The sequence below is a fragment of the Arabidopsis lyrata genome (assembly GCF_000004255.2).
Source record: "Arabidopsis lyrata subsp. lyrata unplaced genomic scaffold ARALYscaffold_3, whole genome shotgun sequence".
In the NCBI taxonomy this organism is placed as follows: domain Eukaryota; kingdom Viridiplantae; phylum Streptophyta; class Magnoliopsida; order Brassicales; family Brassicaceae; genus Arabidopsis; species Arabidopsis lyrata.
Window position 1 is genome coordinate 151,383 of NW_003302553.1, and position 17,439 is coordinate 168,821.

General features: G+C 40.3%; 6 protein-coding genes across 7 annotated transcripts; 1 reads left to right on the forward strand and 5 right to left on the reverse strand.

Moving 5' to 3' along the window:
• Positions 1-119: 119 nt before the first annotated feature.
• LOC9320335 (E3 ubiquitin-protein ligase RGLG1) lies at positions 120-3,164 on the reverse strand. Its single transcript, XM_002884223.2, is given in 12 exon segments — positions 120-450; positions 548-704; positions 805-932; positions 1,024-1,129; positions 1,223-1,302; positions 1,394-1,491; positions 1,598-1,711; positions 1,805-1,945; positions 2,024-2,108; positions 2,191-2,391; positions 2,393-2,578; positions 2,697-3,164. Coding segments are annotated over 11 exon segments (1,371 nt in total). The 5' UTR covers positions 2,516-2,578; positions 2,697-3,164; the 3' UTR covers positions 120-312.
• A 1,461-nt stretch (positions 3,165-4,625) lies between these two features.
• On the reverse strand, positions 4,626-6,828 carry LOC9320336 (glucuronokinase 1). The gene is made up of 6 exons (XM_021031008.1): positions 6,497-6,828; positions 6,120-6,269; positions 5,854-6,042; positions 5,646-5,762; positions 5,268-5,428; positions 4,626-5,146 (listed from the first exon to the last, which is right to left on the reverse strand). The coding sequence occupies exons 1-6, from the start codon at positions 6,728-6,730 to the stop codon at positions 4,909-4,911; spliced, it is 1,089 nt and encodes a 362-aa protein (XP_020886667.1). The 5' UTR covers positions 6,731-6,828; the 3' UTR covers positions 4,626-4,908.
• A 347-nt stretch (positions 6,829-7,175) lies between these two features.
• LOC9320337 (protein NUCLEAR FUSION DEFECTIVE 4) lies at positions 7,176-9,040 on the reverse strand. The gene has a single exon (XM_021031007.1). It carries the CDS (start codon positions 8,972-8,974, stop codon positions 7,286-7,288), a length of 1,689 nt encoding a protein of 562 aa, XP_020886666.1. The 5' UTR covers positions 8,975-9,040; the 3' UTR covers positions 7,176-7,285.
• A 154-nt stretch (positions 9,041-9,194) lies between these two features.
• LOC9320338 (beta-1,4-mannosyl-glycoprotein 4-beta-N-acetylglucosaminyltransferase) lies at positions 9,195-10,992 on the forward strand. The gene is made up of 2 exons (XM_002882124.2): positions 9,195-9,476; positions 9,735-10,992. The coding sequence occupies exons 1-2, from the start codon at positions 9,414-9,416 to the stop codon at positions 10,836-10,838; spliced, it is 1,167 nt and encodes a 388-aa protein (XP_002882170.1). The 5' UTR covers positions 9,195-9,413; the 3' UTR covers positions 10,839-10,992.
• On the reverse strand, positions 10,876-14,532 carry LOC9318238 (cell division control protein 48 homolog C). Its single transcript, XM_002884226.2, has 9 exons — positions 13,460-14,532; positions 12,778-13,364; positions 12,528-12,680; positions 12,324-12,440; positions 12,126-12,230; positions 11,895-11,960; positions 11,560-11,820; positions 11,295-11,444; positions 10,876-11,198 (listed from the first exon to the last, which is right to left on the reverse strand). Exons 1-9 carry the CDS (start codon positions 14,382-14,384, stop codon positions 11,097-11,099), a joined length of 2,466 nt encoding a protein of 821 aa, XP_002884272.1. The 5' UTR covers positions 14,385-14,532; the 3' UTR covers positions 10,876-11,096.
• Positions 14,533-14,683: 151 nt separating this feature from the next.
• LOC9318239 (SUPPRESSOR OF GAMMA RESPONSE 1) lies at positions 14,684-17,333 on the reverse strand. 2 transcript variants are annotated; one of them, XM_021032496.1, is made up of 6 exons: positions 16,789-17,333; positions 16,285-16,417; positions 16,023-16,209; positions 15,421-15,899; positions 15,089-15,337; positions 14,684-14,999 (listed from the first exon to the last, which is right to left on the reverse strand). In XM_021032496.1, the coding sequence occupies exons 1-6, from the start codon at positions 16,794-16,796 to the stop codon at positions 14,955-14,957; spliced, it is 1,101 nt and encodes a 366-aa protein (XP_020888155.1). In that variant the 5' UTR covers positions 16,797-17,333; the 3' UTR covers positions 14,684-14,954. The 2 variants fall into 2 exon arrangements, with proteins under 2 accessions (XP_020888155.1, XP_002884273.2); XM_002884227.2 differs by having other exon boundaries at positions 16,285-16,420.
• Between the last annotated feature and the right edge of the window lie 106 nt (positions 17,334-17,439).

Genomic DNA, 17,439 nt, shown 5'->3' on the forward strand with positions numbered 1-17,439 from the left:
GACAGAAAAAAAAACTCGAAGCTTATGGAGAGAATTAAGTCATGATGATTAGTTTAGCAACGCTTCGATTCTTGGTCCTTGGTCGTAATTGCCTTTTACGGGTTGGAGAAAATTTAAAGTATAAGCAACTTTGGTTCTATCGAATCTTGAAAAACCCAAGAAAGCCCTCCCCATATAAATACATTATTCTTACAATCCAATCAAAGAACAAAAGAACACTTTTTTTTTCTACAAAAAGATGTGAAAATCTCTGGAAGAAATGGGATTGGACTGGTCAAAGCTTATGTCAATGGACCATTGACAATGGTGTTGTTAGTAGAGCTTGATTCTGGTCTGGATCGGGGCACGACAAATCGGACACACTTTAAGATCTGGTCCGCATTCACAACAAGTCTGATGGCCACAACCAAACGCCATGTTTTTCGGGTTGCTCAGACATATCGGACATAGCTGTTCAAAGGGCAAATATAACACACGAATTTAATAAAGTTCCACACTCTTTCTTTCACTCAACATTTCAAACAGATTCCAAGTTTCTACTAATTACCTGGTTATCGTCTGAACCACTGCTCATATGCTTGCTCTCAAATGGATAAGTAGGTACACTCGGTTCAAAACTCGGTATTCTGGAACTAGAGAATGATGATCCGCTCTGCACCGGTGGCGGAAGTGGGATTCTCTCTGGGATACTCCCATTTCTTCCCCTGCAAATATGTAAGGGCACGAGAAAGTTGAGGATTTTGTTAACAATGTAGCAGTGTTTCATATCGGCTAACCTATCAGAGTTTTGATTTGGGTCCTTACCCTAAAAGGTTAAGCTCTATCGTTGCTTTGTACTGTGGAGGAATCTCCATGAGAGCAGAGAGTGCGAATTCTGTCTCCTTCCGAGACTGGTCTTTGTTCTTTGACATGATCTCTGTGAAGTTCACAAACTAGAAACAGAGCAACATGTCAGAAATATGGTTCGAAACTGAAGAAAAGAAGCAATCTTCAATATCCTGATATGAAAAAAGAGAAGCTTACTTGGAAGTTATCGAAAGCTCGGGCAGGTATGTTATCATCAAATTCCTGCATCATGTCCCATGGTCCATCCCCGACCCCGACTAAGACTATTGACAAAGGAAGGGTACTGTAATAGAGAGGATGAAACTGATTACATAACACACAAAGAAAAGGTCTTCAAAATGGAAGAAACATAGTCAAAAGATTGAAATATTCACACCTTGCTTTCACAATTGCATCGACCGTCTTCTGTTCTTGCGGACTTAGCCGCCCATGTTCGGTATCGACACTTCTTGTGACCTGAAACAACAAAATGAGTCCAATTTGATATCTCTAAACACAAAATCAGAAGATCACACACAGCTTAGGCACTCAAAATATTAATCAGCACCTGGCCATCAGCTATAATCACTAACACATGATATTGGCCACTACTCTGCTCAACCACTGTCATTGCCATTTCAATGATCGGGGCAAAAGATGTTGGTCCTGAAATACAACGTTTCACGAAAAAAAAAAAACATGGTTCAAGTTTGTAACTTGCGTTTCACAAGGAGATACAGAATGTTAGTGCAGGCCAGAGGAGGAAATAAACCTGCGAGCTTAAGGTGAGGTACAATTTCTCTATAACGAGCCAATACTTCCTCAAATCCATTACAGAATCTACCCTCTGGATAGAAACTAAACACATCTTGATCATGAGTTGTTGCTGCAAAGAGATGAAAGCAAACCTTGATTCATAAACATTCCTCTGGAAATCCGAGTGACATAAATAAATAGAGATGTAAATATCATTGCTTACCGTCTCCAAAACCATAACAAGGAATTAAGTTATCCTCGTCAAAGGCGGCTAAGGTTCTTCCTATGATAGTTATTGCCTGTTCGTATGGATTCGGGGTATTGCTTAAGTGATGCAAGCTTTTCCTATTGAAGGACTTGGCCCCTGCAGCACCAAAACCAATTAGTTTGTCTTCTCCTTGGGCCCTTACATTCAAAACTTAGATTAAGAATAATAACTAACCTGTCCATTCATTGCTCTTGGTGAAATCAATACCAACGATTAGATTTGAAGATTCAAGACCTGCACGACCTAGAGCCTCCGACACCTGGAATCAATTATACTAGATTCAGATTCCAACGAATCTTGAGGAAAATCCAAGTGTATAGCATGCATTGTCTTAAACTGACCTGCAGTAAAGAAGAGTAGTTATCCGATATTTTCGAATACCTCCGATCAAATTTCTTCCGGTCAGCATCATGACTCTGTGAAGGCGGTGGAGGATAATTAGGCTGTGATGCATAGCCCTCTTGACTATGCGGCATCTGATAAGGATGGCCATAACTGGAAGACGGAGATGGAGCAGGAGCAGGCACCGGAGCAGGAGGAGGGAGTATAAGTGGGTGGAGGAGGATAGTTGTAGCTATCAGGTCCATATTGAGGATAACTTTGATGAGAAGCCCATGATGATGAAGATGGAGATGACGACTCTTCTTTGGAATTCCCTCCTCCCATCAAACTTTATTCAAATCAAGAAGAAAAAAAGACAGAAACTTGAAGGCTTCAAGAACAATATACCTGCATATAAAGATTCGGATATTTAGAATCTTATCCTCTTTGAACCAGAGAAAAAGGGGAATCCCAACAACAACAACAACAAGAGCAATAGAATCAATGATTCAACATGCAAAAACACCTATCGCAATAGAAAACTTGAAACTTTTATGTGATCTCTCTCTATAAGAAGGTGTCCTTAAAAATGGGTATGAGAGATTTGCAGCAAGTAAGGTTGGTGAATGAATGAATTGTTGACGATGCTAATGAAACAGGTGTAATAAGGCGGCTCTTCCTTGGTCTTAAGAAAAGTTCTTAAGAGAGAAGATGATGAAGAAGATTCAATCACGTTACCTCCAATCACCGACTTCTTGAGCCGTTACGTGTCTCTTATATTATATTGTTGGATTGTTTTTCCCAATTTTGGAAACAAGATAAGAATTGTAGATTTCATTAACCTAACAAGTAAGTAACTAGGGTTTAAAACAAAACAAGTAAAGACAAAATCTGTGGCTTTTTAATTAGAGATTTTGTCCTAATTAAAAAACAAAAGTAGATTCATTCACCCAAAAGAGATTTCACTGATCTCGATCCATAACTTAGAAAAAAAAAGAAATCCCAAACCTTTTATATGTGTGAGAGAAGTCGACGAAGAAGAAAGAGCAATTATTTATGTGATGAGAAGATGATGAAGTGATCTTCTTCTTCTTTTTAAACGTTGTCAACAGGTCAAAGGGATCTTCAATGGCGGATTCAATGTATCTCCCAAATTGCCCTCTCTTTTTTTTTTTTTTTTTTTGTTTGTTTTGTTAAGAAAGCAATATATCCTTCTTTTTTTTCTGTTGTTTAATGTTTCACTTTCACGTTCAATCATGAAATCAAGGAAAACTTCTTTATTCTTGGCCCACCAGAGTCCAAGTCCAAGTCCAGACCGATTTTAAATATTATTATTACTCAATCAAATAACAATTTATTTTGGGAAAAATGTCATTAAAATCCCCAACTTATTCAAAACGTTGATTTAAATCCTCAACTCACGACGAAACGAAATAAATATCAAACTTATGTTGACTTTCCAAATAAATATTAAACTTATATTAACTTTCCAAATAAACACCAAACTTTCATTGACTTGGCCATATTAGGCATGACGTTAAGTGAGTTAACAAACAATGTTAACACCTGTTAGTGTTGATCAAAATACTAACAAGTATTCCTTCTAAACACAAAACGACGTTGTTTTGTCATAACTGTTCAATAAAATCCCGAGTTTCAAATCATACTCTATTTAGGGTTAGGGATTTTGCTCGATTTGGAGATCTAAGATTGACTTTAGGGATTTAATTCAATCGTTACGACAAAACGACGTCGTTTTGTTGTTATATGAAACAATGTCGTTATCAATTAACACATATGTTAACAGAAAATTACCTCCGTTAACGAGATCTATTAACCCACTTAACGTCGTACCTAATATGGCTAGGTCAACGGAAATTTGATATTTATTTGGAAAGTCAACATAAGTTTGATATTTATTTGGAAAGTCAACATAAGTTTGATATTTATTTCGTTTTGTTATGAGTTGAGGATTTATTAACCCACTTAACGTCGTACCTAATATGGTCAGGTCAACGGAAGTTTGATATTTATTTGGAAAGTCAATGAAAGTTTGGTGTTTATTTGGAAAGTCAACATAAGTTTAATATTTATTTGAAAAGTCAACATAAGTTTGATATTTATTTCGTTTCGTCATGAGTTGAGGATTTAAATCAACGTTTTGAATAAGTTGGGGATTTTAACGACATTTTTCCCAATTTATTTTCAACATTATTATTAGTAATTCGAATTCGAATTCGTGATTCTGGAACACACATGTTTTGTTCAGATGTCATCAACTTGGGAGGGTATTAGTAGTAGTATAGATTAGAAATAGTACATGTCTGCCACGATTTCTCTTTACTTACTTTCTGCCAAATGATCTCTGAATTTTAAATTTCTTTCTTTTTTCTTTTTCTTCACACACACTATCTGCCAACTTTTGTATATATCAAAAAAAGAGAGCACATATATGTGGATTGATATGGTAAATATCATTAGTTTCTAAAATCTAGATCACCAGGCCAACAATTTTAATATCAAAATGTTTACTTTAGTATAAAAAGTTGGATTGTAATGTAGAAAAAACTACATGGAAGAAAAAGAAGCAAAACAAACAAATTATAAGCCAAGTGACGTACAAGGAACAACAAACAAGAAAATGTGCAGGAAAAAGTAACGGAACTGAAAATGGCTCACATGTTTATTTCTCTGGAAAATGGCTCTATCGTGTGAATAACAAGACTTGATCATGGCTTTCATAAGGTCTGAATGTCAGAATCATTCAAACATGAAGGGGCGATTTTTACCGGTTGAAGCATAAATCCCGATTTCCGGCATTCTTCTTCCAGAAGCTTCACCTGAGACGGACCTTCAGGGCAGAAAACCACCACTGCTCCTCCACTTCCAGTGAACTTTGAAGCTGCCCCAACCCTCCTTGCTACTTCCACCATCTCTATGTTCATTGCTCCTAAGCATTCATCCCCAAACATCCGCCTATCGCAAAAAAAGAGACATCACTATGTTCATTTACTCCCATCTATTTAAACATCATCTGAGCAGGCAGTTTGATCTTAAGTTGTGTATAGATTGGAGTTTTGTCTGGAATTATATTTACCTCCGAATGTCGAAATTAAGGTTCATGAGTTCCACAAGTTTGGAATGGTCCTTGTTGAGTAATGCAGTTCGACCTTCTTCTGCTAGATTTCCGACTTCTTTCATTGATGAGATTATAAACTCATCACCGTCTAACCATCTTTGCCGAACCATACTATGTACCTGCATTAAAAGGCAATGCTAATATAATAAAACATCTAACAGAGAGAAAATTCTGATGAGTTATGCCCGAGTTCTAGTCATCTATGCTGAAATCAACTAGCTTTTTGAAGAAATTTCACTTGATTGCTGCATCAACCAGAATCATTAACTAAGGAGATTTCACTTGATTTACTGCAACAACCAGAATCATTAACTAAGTCGGTTAATGGTGATGTACCTTCCCTGAGTCGCTAGGATTCTCAGCATAGATGAGATGCAAAGGAGGGAGGAGACTGATATCCATAGGAGTATAAATCCCATGTCCCAATTTGTCCATGTGCTCCTTACTAAAATCCTGCAAAGTGAAGAAAGCCATAAAATTCATGAACTGATGGAACTGTGTTTGTACCAAGGGCTATGTATAAAGATAAGATGGTCACACTGACCATGTGAACAAGACCACCATAGACCTGAGCAACCCTGTCTTGAAGACCAGCAACAATACCAAGTTCTTTCTCTGCACTGAGAACAATGTTAGGGCGGACTTGTACTTTGATCAAATGCCTGACATTGTAGAAGTCGAGAAGGCAGTTAAGGGCAGCGGATACGATGGCACTGGAACCCGAAAGCCCTGTCTGGAAGGAAGATCAAAAGATAAGCGGCGGCAGAGAAAAGGAAAACATAGAGAGAAAGGGGAATAAAATATCAGTACCTGCCTGGGGATATTGGTGTCATAAGAAAGAGAGAAGTTGCCTTGGTGAAGTTGAATGCCATTGTCTTTGCAATAGTTACGGAACACTTTACATATCGCCATTAGCAACCTTACACCACCGTAGTAGCCTTCATTTTGCAAACGATTTAGCTACGGAATAAAAGAAAAAAAAAACAATGCTAATTATTAATTTATAACACAATCCTGAGAACAAGCCAAAATTATCATCTCACAATTACAACCAGGTTCACAAGAAGAAGCTGAACAAATCATAAATGCATCCACACGAAGAGAGAGAGGGATCCACAAGGAATGAATAACAACAATGTTGGAGCAATTTGAAAAAAAGATCGAGAGAGGAGAATAATAAAACGTACGAGATGGTCGAGAGAGGTGAACTGGACGAGATCATGGAATGGATGAGGCTTGATTACGAGATGCTGGGACGGCTCCAGCTTCACGGAGGCCCAGAAGTTACCGATGGTCAATGATATGGTTCGCCCGAAGTATACATCGCTCGGGTTTCCCAAGAATCCGATCCGGGCGAAGGACCGATGCTCTATCGCCGCCATAGCCTGGCCCTCGCCGGAAAGCGTGGAATTCGGATCCATCTTCTCTTCCCTGACGCGTTTTTTACTTTCTTTCTTTTTTTAACATATCCATCATCCCCCCACTCACTATTTTAATGTTTTCTTCTAACAGTTTATGGGTCCCGCTGGTTTTGGAATTTGCGCTAATTAATGACACGTTGACGCTCCTAACATGTGTAATTCTAATCATTTCTTTCCCGCTAATCCTCTCATTTAACCATTTTATTTATTTATTTTTGATGTCAACTGTAATGGCTATTTCACTTGAGATTGGCAATTTCAGAGACCAGCTGAGCTACTAGTATATGTTAAGTCTTATTATGATGCTTTTTTCATAGTTATTATGATATGAAGTTGGAACAGAGATAGCTACGGAATCAATGTAGTCGTGGAGAGGCAATGGTTGTCATTGATGTGGTCACTACGATATTCAAATTACCTTGGGTTTAACAAATTCGAATTCGGATTCGCTTTAATTTTGTTTTTGTCTTTCAAATTCCAAGCATTTTACACTCTTTTCTTGGATCCGACCAATCTATACCATTATAGGCAGCTGATAACACTCTCTACACAGCTTTACATTCTGTTCAAAAATTCTAACCGGTGATAAACCGCTCTGGTTCTAATAAACAGAAACACGCTACATACAAACCCCAAAACAGACAAACAACCCCAAAACAAAAACGTTACGAAATAACACTTACTTCCTACGCAAACAACCGAGTCAGAGACAACAGATTTCCTGCCGAGGCTGGCATTTGTGTCATAGACAGACCCAGCCATGTAGCCGTAAAAGAGCGATCCGATGGGAATGTTTGTGATAAGGATGTTCTGGTTGACACCCACACTGTTGCGACCAAAGAGGTCTGAAGTTATAGAAACGGCAGCCGCAAACACAAACCCCGAACTTAACCCGATAAGTGCTGTAGCAACTTCTAATAGCGCCGTCTGGTTGGTCTTGGGAGAATACGCGAGGATGAAGAAGGCCAAAGGTGTTGGCAGTAGCGAAATGGTGAACCAGCCTGTTCTTGTCAAGTAGTCTAGTTTCTTGCGTGTGAAGTCAGGTGCAGAGGAGAGCAATCTTCCGAGAAAGGAGAAGGCAGAGAAGAGTGTGACTAAGGATTTAGCGTTCGAGCTGCTTTGTCCTAGAGACTGAGCGATCTGTCCTAAGTTGTTGCTATAAACAAGACCGATCGTGCCGCCGCAGAAATAAGCTACATAGTATAACCAAAACTCAAGCCTACGAACAAGCATTCCGAGAGAATGTTCATCTCCGAGTCTCACTGTATTACATTCCTCCTCCACATTAACCTTTTGACTTTTGAGGATCTTGGGCTCCTCAATGTTAACCACTGCATAGCCAGAGCTGTGATGGTGGAAACAGGACTCGAGAGCGCGGTGAATATAGTCGAGAAACGGGACGCACAATGGGAAAAGGAGAAGGAAAATGGCTCCGAGGAAATGCCAACGAGGTGATGAAGCTAAGTAGGTGCCTGAGGAAGGCAAGAGAAGGTAAAAGCATGTGACTAAGGCTAAGACATTGAAAACTACAAAGACTCGGGTTTCGTCATGGGTTCGTCTAGTATCGGATTCAGAGGAACTAGGGTTAGTAAGGACAGGCCAAAGGGCTAAAACAGAGACGATCAGAGGGATGAGAGAGTTAAGGAGAAGGTAAATATCAGAGCTTGCCGATGATTTCCCACTAATGGTTTCATGGCCAAGAGTGTACAACGCAGCACTGATTCCGTTGAAACTCACAACGAGAGACAACGCGAGAGAGTGGTTTGCTTCGAAATGTCGAATGCAGAGGATGAAGCAGACGGTGTTGAACCAGCAGATGCTTAACCCGGCTAAGGAGCAGCACACCAAAACCAGAGAGTAAGGCAGATCGATCACATCGGCGATGGCTAACCACTGGACGCCGTAACCGACGAGCCCCATTGCGGCGGCAGCGAAAAGCACGCCGGGAACAGGGAAATAGGCAATGGCGAAACCTGAAGACCAACCCAATGCTTTACCCAAATCTGAAGCAACCGCCATGTAGTTAAGCCGCGACTGAGAAACCCCCATGGACGACTTCATGTCGGAAGAGTAGGCAGAGAAATCGAAGTTGGTGCCGGTGAATGCTTGAATCCAGATAGCCGCCACCAACACCGTCCATCTCCGCCACCAATGGAGCATAGAATTGACAGGCGGTGGCTGTGGCGGCTGTTTCCGCATGGTTAGTTCCTCCTCCGCCGTCGTTATCGTCTTTGGGGGTTTCATTTCGCCGTCTCATAATTGAGAGTTAGGAGAAATCTTTTTTTAACGTTCGGTTTAAAATTCCTTTTACTATTTTAACTACAAGTAGTAGGTTAAAAAAAGGGAATTTCTGATTTTGGCAAATAGAGAAAATAACAGTGAGATCTGAAGCCGTAAGATCAAACCGCCTCCACTAGATCTGACGGATGAAATTAGTTACTCTATAAAGAAGAGGGTAATTAATTATAATTGTAGGAATATGGAAGCTAAAAAGCACCAAACGGCTATAATTGGCGTTATAGTTACGGTGAGAGGAGAAGGATCGATTTGAAGACAGAAATTCTCGGATTTGATCCTCCTCCGAGACCTAGACCTCCTCTTTCTTGTTTTTCTTTAGATTTTCTGTTTCTTCATAATTTTTTTTTTTTTTCCGTTCAATATTTGACTTTCCTTTGAACCAATCATGTCCGATGGTTATTGTAATTCTAAGAAGACTGATACTATCTGCGAACATGTTTGTGGACAGGTTTATTTCTGGGGCTTTTCATTTTTATTTCCCTCTATTTTCTCATCTGATCCTCTTCTGATTTTGATTCAAGGCTTAGAGGTCTATTATTCTTAATCCTACTAAAGTGTGCTTATGATTTCTGCCTTGTGTCATTTGTAGTTGAGAACCTTGAGTGTCTTTTAAGTTTCCGAGTGACTTGAGTTCTTCACAAGTATAAATATCAACTCTTTCGCTAATGGAATCTCTTCTTTTGTCATATATATATATGTTTCACAGGAAGGTTCTCGAGCAGGCAAGGTCATGTCAAGGCTTAGATGTGTTCTCAGAGGACTCGATTTTAAAACTTTTCTGTTTCTCTTCACTCTCCTCCCAGTCTTCATCTTCGGCATCTATCTACACGGCCAGAAGATTACATATTTCTTGAGACCTCTATGGGAATCACCTCCTAAACCTTTTCACATCCTTCCCCATTACTATCACGCCAACACTTCCATGGAAATGCTCTGCAATCTTCATGGCTGGAAACTCCGTGAATCTCCAAGAAGAGTCTTTGATGCTGTCTTGTTCAGTAACGAGATCGATATGCTCACTCTCCGTTGGAATGAGTTAAACCCCTACATTACTCAGTTTGTGCTTCTCGAATCTAACTCAACTTTCACCGGACTGTCAAAACCGTTGGCTTTCGCAGACAACCGGGAGAAGAATTTCCAATTTGCCGAGTCAAAACTGACTTATGGGCACGTTGGAGGAAGGTTCAAGAAAGGCGAAAACCCCTTTGTGGAAGAATCATTCCAAAGGCTTGCACTTGACCAACTGATCAAGCTCGCAGGTATAAAAGAAGATGATATTTTGATAATGTCGGATGTCGATGAGATCCCCAGCAGTCATACCATCAATCTGCTTAGATGGTGTGACGGATTCCCACCCATCCTTCATCTTCAGTTGAGAAACTACCTCTACTCATATGAGTACTATGTCGATAGCAAAAGCTGGAGAGCTTCGGTTCATCTCTACAAGCCTGGGAAAACTCGGTATGCTCATTTCCGGCAAAGCGACAATCTTTTGACAGATTCAGGTTGGCATTGCAGTTTTTGTTTCAGACACATCAATGATTTCGTATTCAAGATGAAAGCTTATAGCCATACCGACCGGGTCAGATTCTTACATTATCTGAACCCGAGACGAATCCAAGATGTTATCTGCAAAGGAACTGATCTTTTCGATATGCTTCCTGAAGAACACACATTCAGGGAGATTATCGGGAAACTTGGTCCGATTCCACGGTCTTATTCAGCTGTTCATCTCCCTGGATACTTGATTCAGAATGCTAATAACTACAAGTACTTATTACCTGGGAACTGCAAACGAGAATTTGGCTGATAAATAAAGGACCTCTACTTATCACTCCTCTATAGTCTTTAGCTTTTGTTCTCTCTTTCTCTATATCATCTCTGTGCATACAATTTTTACAGTCTCAGAATTTTTGTAGCATTACGGATCCGAGAAGAACAGTTGGAAACATAACTTGATTCTATTACGTGTCAAGTAGAAAAACAGACGAGTCTTTATATTTAACTAAAGACCGTATCTACCCTTGGAAAATGGGAGTTTGCAGACATTCTATAAGTAGGAGTGTTTTTACTCGAGGGTAAAAGATGGCCCTATGGTGACTTGTTCTTCAGTGTTCCTTCCAACGCTTTCTTGAAGCTTTTTTGATAGTGCGTCGTAGTGTTTTCTTTGCTGCAAAACCCATCAAAATGAGGTTTAATTTCAAACTAAACAAGAGACGATAGAAATTTCAATTTCTCAGTGATGCAAACAGAGAGAAGAGAATACCTGTTTGTTCACAGAGGGTGAGACTAAGGACAAGGCTTGCTCGAAATGTTTTGACTTGATTGTACTCTGAGTTATATCTGTAACATCGTCTTCAGACGACTCACTGGAGCCTATCATCTCCTCCACTGCTTGGAATGTAGCTTTTTGCACCTTCCATTTTATAAACTCAAACCAACCATCAGAATCACGTTCATTACAGAACATGGGTCAAGTTTCAAGAAATAAAGCGACAAGAGCAGTAAAAAAGAAGTTGATGATTGATTACCAAGTGCGCGAGATCAGCTCCGCTGAAACCTTCACAGTTCATCTTTGCAATTCCATCCAGATCAACACTAGGATCTATCGGTTTCTTCCTTGCAATAGCTTTTAGAATTGAAGCACGCTCATCCGCGTTGGGGAGGGGTACATAAAGAAGATTCCCAAACCTACCCGGTCTCAAGAAAGCAGGATCAACTACATCTGGCCTGTTTGTAGCTCCAATTACATATACATTACGCCTCTCTCCACCATCCAGCTCAACAAGAAACTGGAACATCGAAATGCATTTGATCAATGACTGACCAAATTGTGCAGCTGCACCATTCAATAAGGGTTTCTTACCTGGTTCAAAAGCCGTTCAACTACCCAAGCACCTTCTTTGCCACGACTTGTTGTCAAAGCATCCACCTGAAGTTCAAAAACATTACTCATGTACAAGAATCAGACAGCTCTTAAACTGCTGCATCAACCCAAACATGGATCTACTTTGTTTGCTCAATCTCATATCTTATTGTCTGCATATATAGACATCGGTCTATTTTCGTCATATAGTTCAAAATGTTAAAAACAAACCTCATCAAAGAAGATTACACATGGTGCACATGTCCGGGCGCGCTGAAACAATGTACGAATAGCAAGCTCACTTTCTCCAACGTATTTATTTAGAAGTTCTGCACCCTGAAAGCCCAACGATAGAAGAGAGAAAATCACATTATTCAGGACCATTCATATACAAAGCAACATCCATAAAATCTGACGTGAAAGTCAAACCTTGATGTGCATGAAATTAGCTCCAGCCTCGTTAGCAGCTGCCTTTGCAATCAATGTCTTGCCACAACCCGGTGGTCCATAGAGCAAAAAACCTGTCTCTAAGTCTACCCCGAAAGCCTAAAAAGATCCAAAGAGACAGTTCAGACCTCAATAGAACAAGCAACTAATCTTGACTATATAACGATGCCATGTGATTTTTAGTACCTTATAAATATCAGGCTTTTTGATAGGCCTCACTATATAACGGTTGAATTGAAGTCGAAGATGGTCAAGTCCACCAACATCATCCCACTTGACATCAGGCACGATAGAGAATCCTTCTCTTGTTAAAGATGCCTGAACTAGATTCACTGCTTCCTGGTATATGAAAGAAAAGTTAGGAACCAAAGAGGAAATTTTTGTAACGATTGAAGAACAGAGAAGTAGATCCATATCACCCCTGCAATTAACAAACCTCGAAATCAGACATTTTGACAAAGAGTTTTTCCAACTCTTCTTCTGGCCAGGGCATCCTCAGCCAAGATTTATCGTCTTCACCGTCCCCAGACTGTTCAGATTTTCTTGAATCCAAGATTCTCTTTATGGCTTTCCTGCCAGCCAAGTAAGCAACACTCTCCAAATCAGCTCCAACAAAACCCGGTGTTAAACGAGCTATTCTTTTCTTGTCAAAGGGTCCTTCTAATCTAAGTTTTTGGGCTACAACGGAGAGTATCTCAGCCCTTGCGTCTTCATCTGGAGCAGTTAGAGCGATCTCACATTCAAATCGTCCACTTCTCCTCAAAGCAGGATCAAGAGCATCCGGCCTATTTGTAGCTCCAATGACGAGAACAAATCCAGCACTAGAATCAGGAACATTTTTCTCGCCTTTGTTACCGGGTCCATCCATACAAGTCAACAATTGTGTTACTATTCGCTTCTCCATCTCCCTTTGCTGGTTTTCTCTCTTTGATCCAATCGCATCAATCTCATCGATAAAGACTATCGAAGGCGCAGTCCTATATGCTTTAGAGAAGAGCTCTCTAATATTCTCTTCAGAAGCACCTGAGAACAAAATTTGCATATTGGCTAAGTAAAACGATAATAAGATCAGAGCGGGAGCCACAACAAACTGAACAAATGGATATGCAATTCAATACCAGAAACACCAGAAACCACCTCTGTGGCTGAAATCTTAAAAAACGGAACACCAACTTCATTGGCAATGGCATTGGCCAACTTGGTCTTTCCACAGCCAGGTGGTCCATGAAATAGAATCCCGCTTGGTGGCTTCACTCCAATCTTCTTAAACGGCTCAGGATTGAGAATGGGGAATAGAACATTCATCTCCAATTCATCCAACACTTTCTTAATCCCACCAAAATCCTTAAAAGTAGGTCCTTTATTACCCTCAACTTCCAAATCACCATTACCAGTAGTTCCACTGAGGGAAAGAGAGCCTTTAGCCTCCTTTCTGGCCCCCATTGTAGCCAACTTGCTCCTGCCTTTGTTGCTCACAGTCTCAACTTCCACATTCTTTTCCACAGGCGACCCAATCGGTTTCTTCGAGGAGCTGTTTAACTTGGCGTAGTTATCTCGTAGACTATCATTGATCAAATCAAACCGCGGCGGACTCAGCTTCTCGCCATAAATCGCGTCCTCAGAAGTCGACACATCAGCACAATCTTCCGACGAAGAAGAAGACGGAGAAGAAGACACTGAACGTTCCATATTTCTCCTCCTCAGATGCGACTGCTCCGCTCGCTGCAATTTCTCCTCTTTCTCATCAACCCGCCTCTGTTTCTTCCTCTGAGCAACAGAAGCTTCCTCATCGCCATTGTTGTCATCTTCATCTTCGTCTTTAACCCGCTTGTTGTTTCTGCCATTAAGGACTTGCCTGACATTGAGCAGAAGCACCTGCCGAGTCAACCTCGCAAAATCACCGTACCTGGAACGGAGATCATCGACGATATCCTCCGCCGTAGCTAAATCCTTTCCGCATGAATCCATAACTTTACTCAGATATCTACGATTGATTCCTCCGCCCATACCACCGCCTCCGCCGCCGCGACCTCTCCTCACCATCGGACTGAATTAGAAGCTAAGAGTGACTTTCAATAGCAAAAGTCTGAATCTTCCAAACTTATTAATACTAAAGGGTAAATTTTGGAGGCGCCCAACACCGACACACAACCGTAGACTGCTGCGGAATAGCTTAAGAAAACCCTAATTCAAAGAGGTTAGTCGGAATAATTAATTTGTTTGGGGTGATAATGGGAACTTTTGAGAATATATGGTGAAAATGAGAATATATGGTGAAAATGGTAAAACACCCAAAAATAAATATTTATAACCGTTGGACCTTGAACCATAACACAGCAAAGAGCACAGAGGTCAAAATATATTTTTGAATTACAACAATGAAGAGCAGATTCAGAGATTGAAAATGATTATTCCCGGAATATATAAGCAGCTTTCCGGGAATCCGAGAGAAAACTGATCTCCTGAAGTAAAATTATCACAGAGATATGACTTCAGTGGCGCAGACTTTTAAAGTTTTCTTATTTATACATCTTCCAGCTTTTTCCTTCTTCAGCTTTTCTCCGAGAAAACGCCGTATTAGAGGAGGTTCTTGGTTTAGCAGCAAGAATCCAATCACAGCCATCCAATCCAATTCAGCAAACTCTCTTGAGAAGCCAACTGCAAAACCTCCATGACAACTAAATCAGAATCTTAAGTTCCAATGATTTTCACATGTAAACAAGGTATATCTTTTAGCTAAATCTTACAGTGAGCAAATCAGGGGGAGTTCCTAAATCTGCATTCTCCAGATCTGAAATCGAAAAACCATCGAATTCCCCAACAGTTCCCAGGCTAGTAGGATTGGGGATAACCTGATTTTCCCAAAGCGACGAAGCTTCAATGCTTTCGTCGCATGTTAAGTTATCTTCACTAAGGTTTACAACAAATTCCTCATCCATTCGAGCTTTTTTGGACCACATCTTCCCTAAAGCAGCTTCAGGAATGCTGTCAAGTCCCTGGTTAACAAACAACAAAAATTCCGACTTTAGTCTATTGAAAACAAAGCTATTCTTCACAATGATTTTGTGGTTTTACCAACCTCAAAAAATGGATCGAACACCTTTGAATCATCAAAAGCTTCTTCATCTCCAGCAACACCATCTACAAGGCTTGGTGGCGTAGGAGTATTTGTCTTTGGTGTTCTTGGGCCACCTCTAACCCCGGAACTCTCACCTTCATCAGGATTTTCCCCAAGCTTCTGCTGCTGATATGTGATCTTGGAAACAACATAGTCTCCTATTTCTTTCCCTTCTGTTCCTAAATGGTACTGATGCAGAACCCAGTTTGATTTCTCGGGCTTTGATCCCTTTCTAGCACTCTTGTAGAGCACCATGATCTTCTTGCAACCCCTTTGGACTCCATTGAGCAGCACAGGTTTGGTTCTGCCTGTCTTGTGCCAACGGACTGGTTCATCGTTCACAAGTGTCGGTGTGATCTTTCTGCGTTTCCTCTGTCCTGTTCCATATGCCTGCACTGTCTTGTGAAAGAAGAAGACACTCACTCCATCTTTGTTTGCACCTGAAATAGAAAAGACTCAGAGATTCAAGATATAGATCATTTAGTTTCAATTGAAGAACAAGAATTATCAGCTTAACTCCATTGAGTAAATTACAAATCCAATGGTGGAAGGTTATCATTTACCAGGAAGGTTTTGAGGGTGAGTGTAATTGATACCAACATCTTCAGTGACAGGACGAATGAACTCTTCGATAAGCACATGGGGTGCAGAGCCCCCAATCCCACATTTAGCTTCCAAAAATTCGATAATGTCCTCATCAGCAGGCTCAAACTTGACACCTTTAGGAAGGCCAGGCCATGGAATCAGTACCTGAAACCAACGAAACACACAAGTGAGTGTGTGTTTAAGACAAGAGAGGGGAGGGAAGTGTGCTTCAACACTCACATTGCTGTTGTCAATGCGGTAAGAGCAGTTGGGGCAATTGATATGAGCTCCACAGTCTTGGATCTGCAAAGCTGAAGAAAGAGAGGCATTTTTAACTTTGGTTGCAATTCCTCGGCCATCGACAATCCAAGCCCTGCTGTATATATGTGACAAGAACAAAAAAGAGGATAAGATCATCGTTGGTTCATAAGCAGCTACTGCTCAGACAACTGAGTCATTCTTCTGAAGAGTTAGAGACACTAGATATTCAAGCGGATACAGTAAATGCCTAAATCAGACGAATTCTATATCTAAAAATTCAATCTTTGTTAGCTAAAAGCCTAAAACTTGTAAGAAATTTTTTACATTTTGCTTCTCAGGAGACGAAGAATCGTAACCCACTAAAAAAAAATTATCCCCTTTTCGCGGAACAGTGAACGAAATCGCGTGACGAAAATCGATTCAGGATTAGGGTGACAAAATCAACGAAAATTCTGGGGATTTATATTAGGGTTCAAAGCTTACCTCGCCATGATTCCCAAAACAGAGAGAGGGAGAGGGAGAGAGAGCGTTGTTGAGCTTGTTCGCTAGGCTAAGTAAAAATGGAGTGAACGCGTCAAGACAAAAACAAGACCGAGAAGACTATGTGAGCGGGAAAGTGGAGCTATTCCGTAGGCTCGAACGTTCCGAACCTAAGCTTCGATGAAAGCTTCTCAAGAACACAATTGACGAACCTTAGCTTCGGAGAAGACTCGTGTTGATTGACCTTGACTAGGGAATTGGTTCGGAATACCGAAGCACTTGGGAGCTTGGGTAATCGGGATTAGTGGCAATTTTGGTAAATAAATGGTTTATGTAGGGCCCGGCCACCTTGCTCCCCAAGCTAGATACAGTAAAACATCATTTATTTTACCCGTAATTTCATTGTTCACTAATGATTAAATAACTAAGCCCAATGTGAGACAGGACAACTTACCGTTGGGTAATGGAGACTTCACATTATGGAATCTTTTTTATCAAATTTATCTACGTGATAAAATATCATCCTTTTTCATTTTTATCTTTTATCCATATAGTTGACAAAAGAAGAAAGTCATAATCTCTCTACTAATTGTTATTTTAAATCTGCAGTAACCCAAAAAGGCAAAAACTAGTAAAGAAGAAACTCATAATCTC

Bases quoted from the DNA above. Each gene is read 5' to 3' on its own strand.
- LOC9320336 (XM_021031008.1), bottom strand. From the start codon at position 6,730: ATGGATCCGAATTCCACGCTTTCCGGCGAGGGCCAGGCTATGGCGGCG. The intron at 6,270-6,496 runs GTACGTTTTATT...TTTATTCCGTAG, and splicing joins TCACCTCTCTCGACCATCTC to CTAAATCGTTTGCAAAATGA. The intron at 5,763-5,853 runs GTCAGTGTGACC...TTCACTTTGCAG, and splicing joins ATGGTGGTCTTGTTCACATG to GATTTTAGTAAGGAGCACAT.
- LOC9320337 (XM_021031007.1), bottom strand. From the start codon at position 8,974: ATGAAACCCCCAAAGACGATAACGACGGCGGAGGAGGAACTAACCATG.
- LOC9320338 (XM_002882124.2), top strand. From the start codon at position 9,414: ATGTCCGATGGTTATTGTAATTCTAAGAAGACTGATACTATCTGCGAA. The intron at 9,477-9,734 runs GTTTATTTCTGG...TATGTTTCACAG, and splicing joins GCGAACATGTTTGTGGACAG to GAAGGTTCTCGAGCAGGCAA.
- LOC9318238 (XM_002884226.2), bottom strand. From the start codon at position 14,384: ATGGTGAGGAGAGGTCGCGGCGGCGGAGGCGGTGGTATGGGCGGAGGA. The intron at 13,365-13,459 runs GTATTGAATTGC...TTTTGTTCTCAG, and splicing joins GGTGGTTTCTGGTGTTTCTG to GTGCTTCTGAAGAGAATATT. The intron at 11,821-11,894 runs GTAAGAAACCCT...TCGATGTTCCAG, and splicing joins TTGAACGGCTTTTGAACCAG to TTTCTTGTTGAGCTGGATGG.
- LOC9318239 (XM_002884227.2), bottom strand. The intron at 15,900-16,022 runs GTAAATGATAAC...TTTCTATTTCAG, and splicing joins TCACCCTCAAAACCTTCCTG to GTGCAAACAAAGATGGAGTG. The intron at 15,000-15,088 runs GTAAGATTTAGC...GAGGTTTTGCAG, and splicing joins CTCCCCCTGATTTGCTCACT to TTGGCTTCTCAAGAGAGTTT.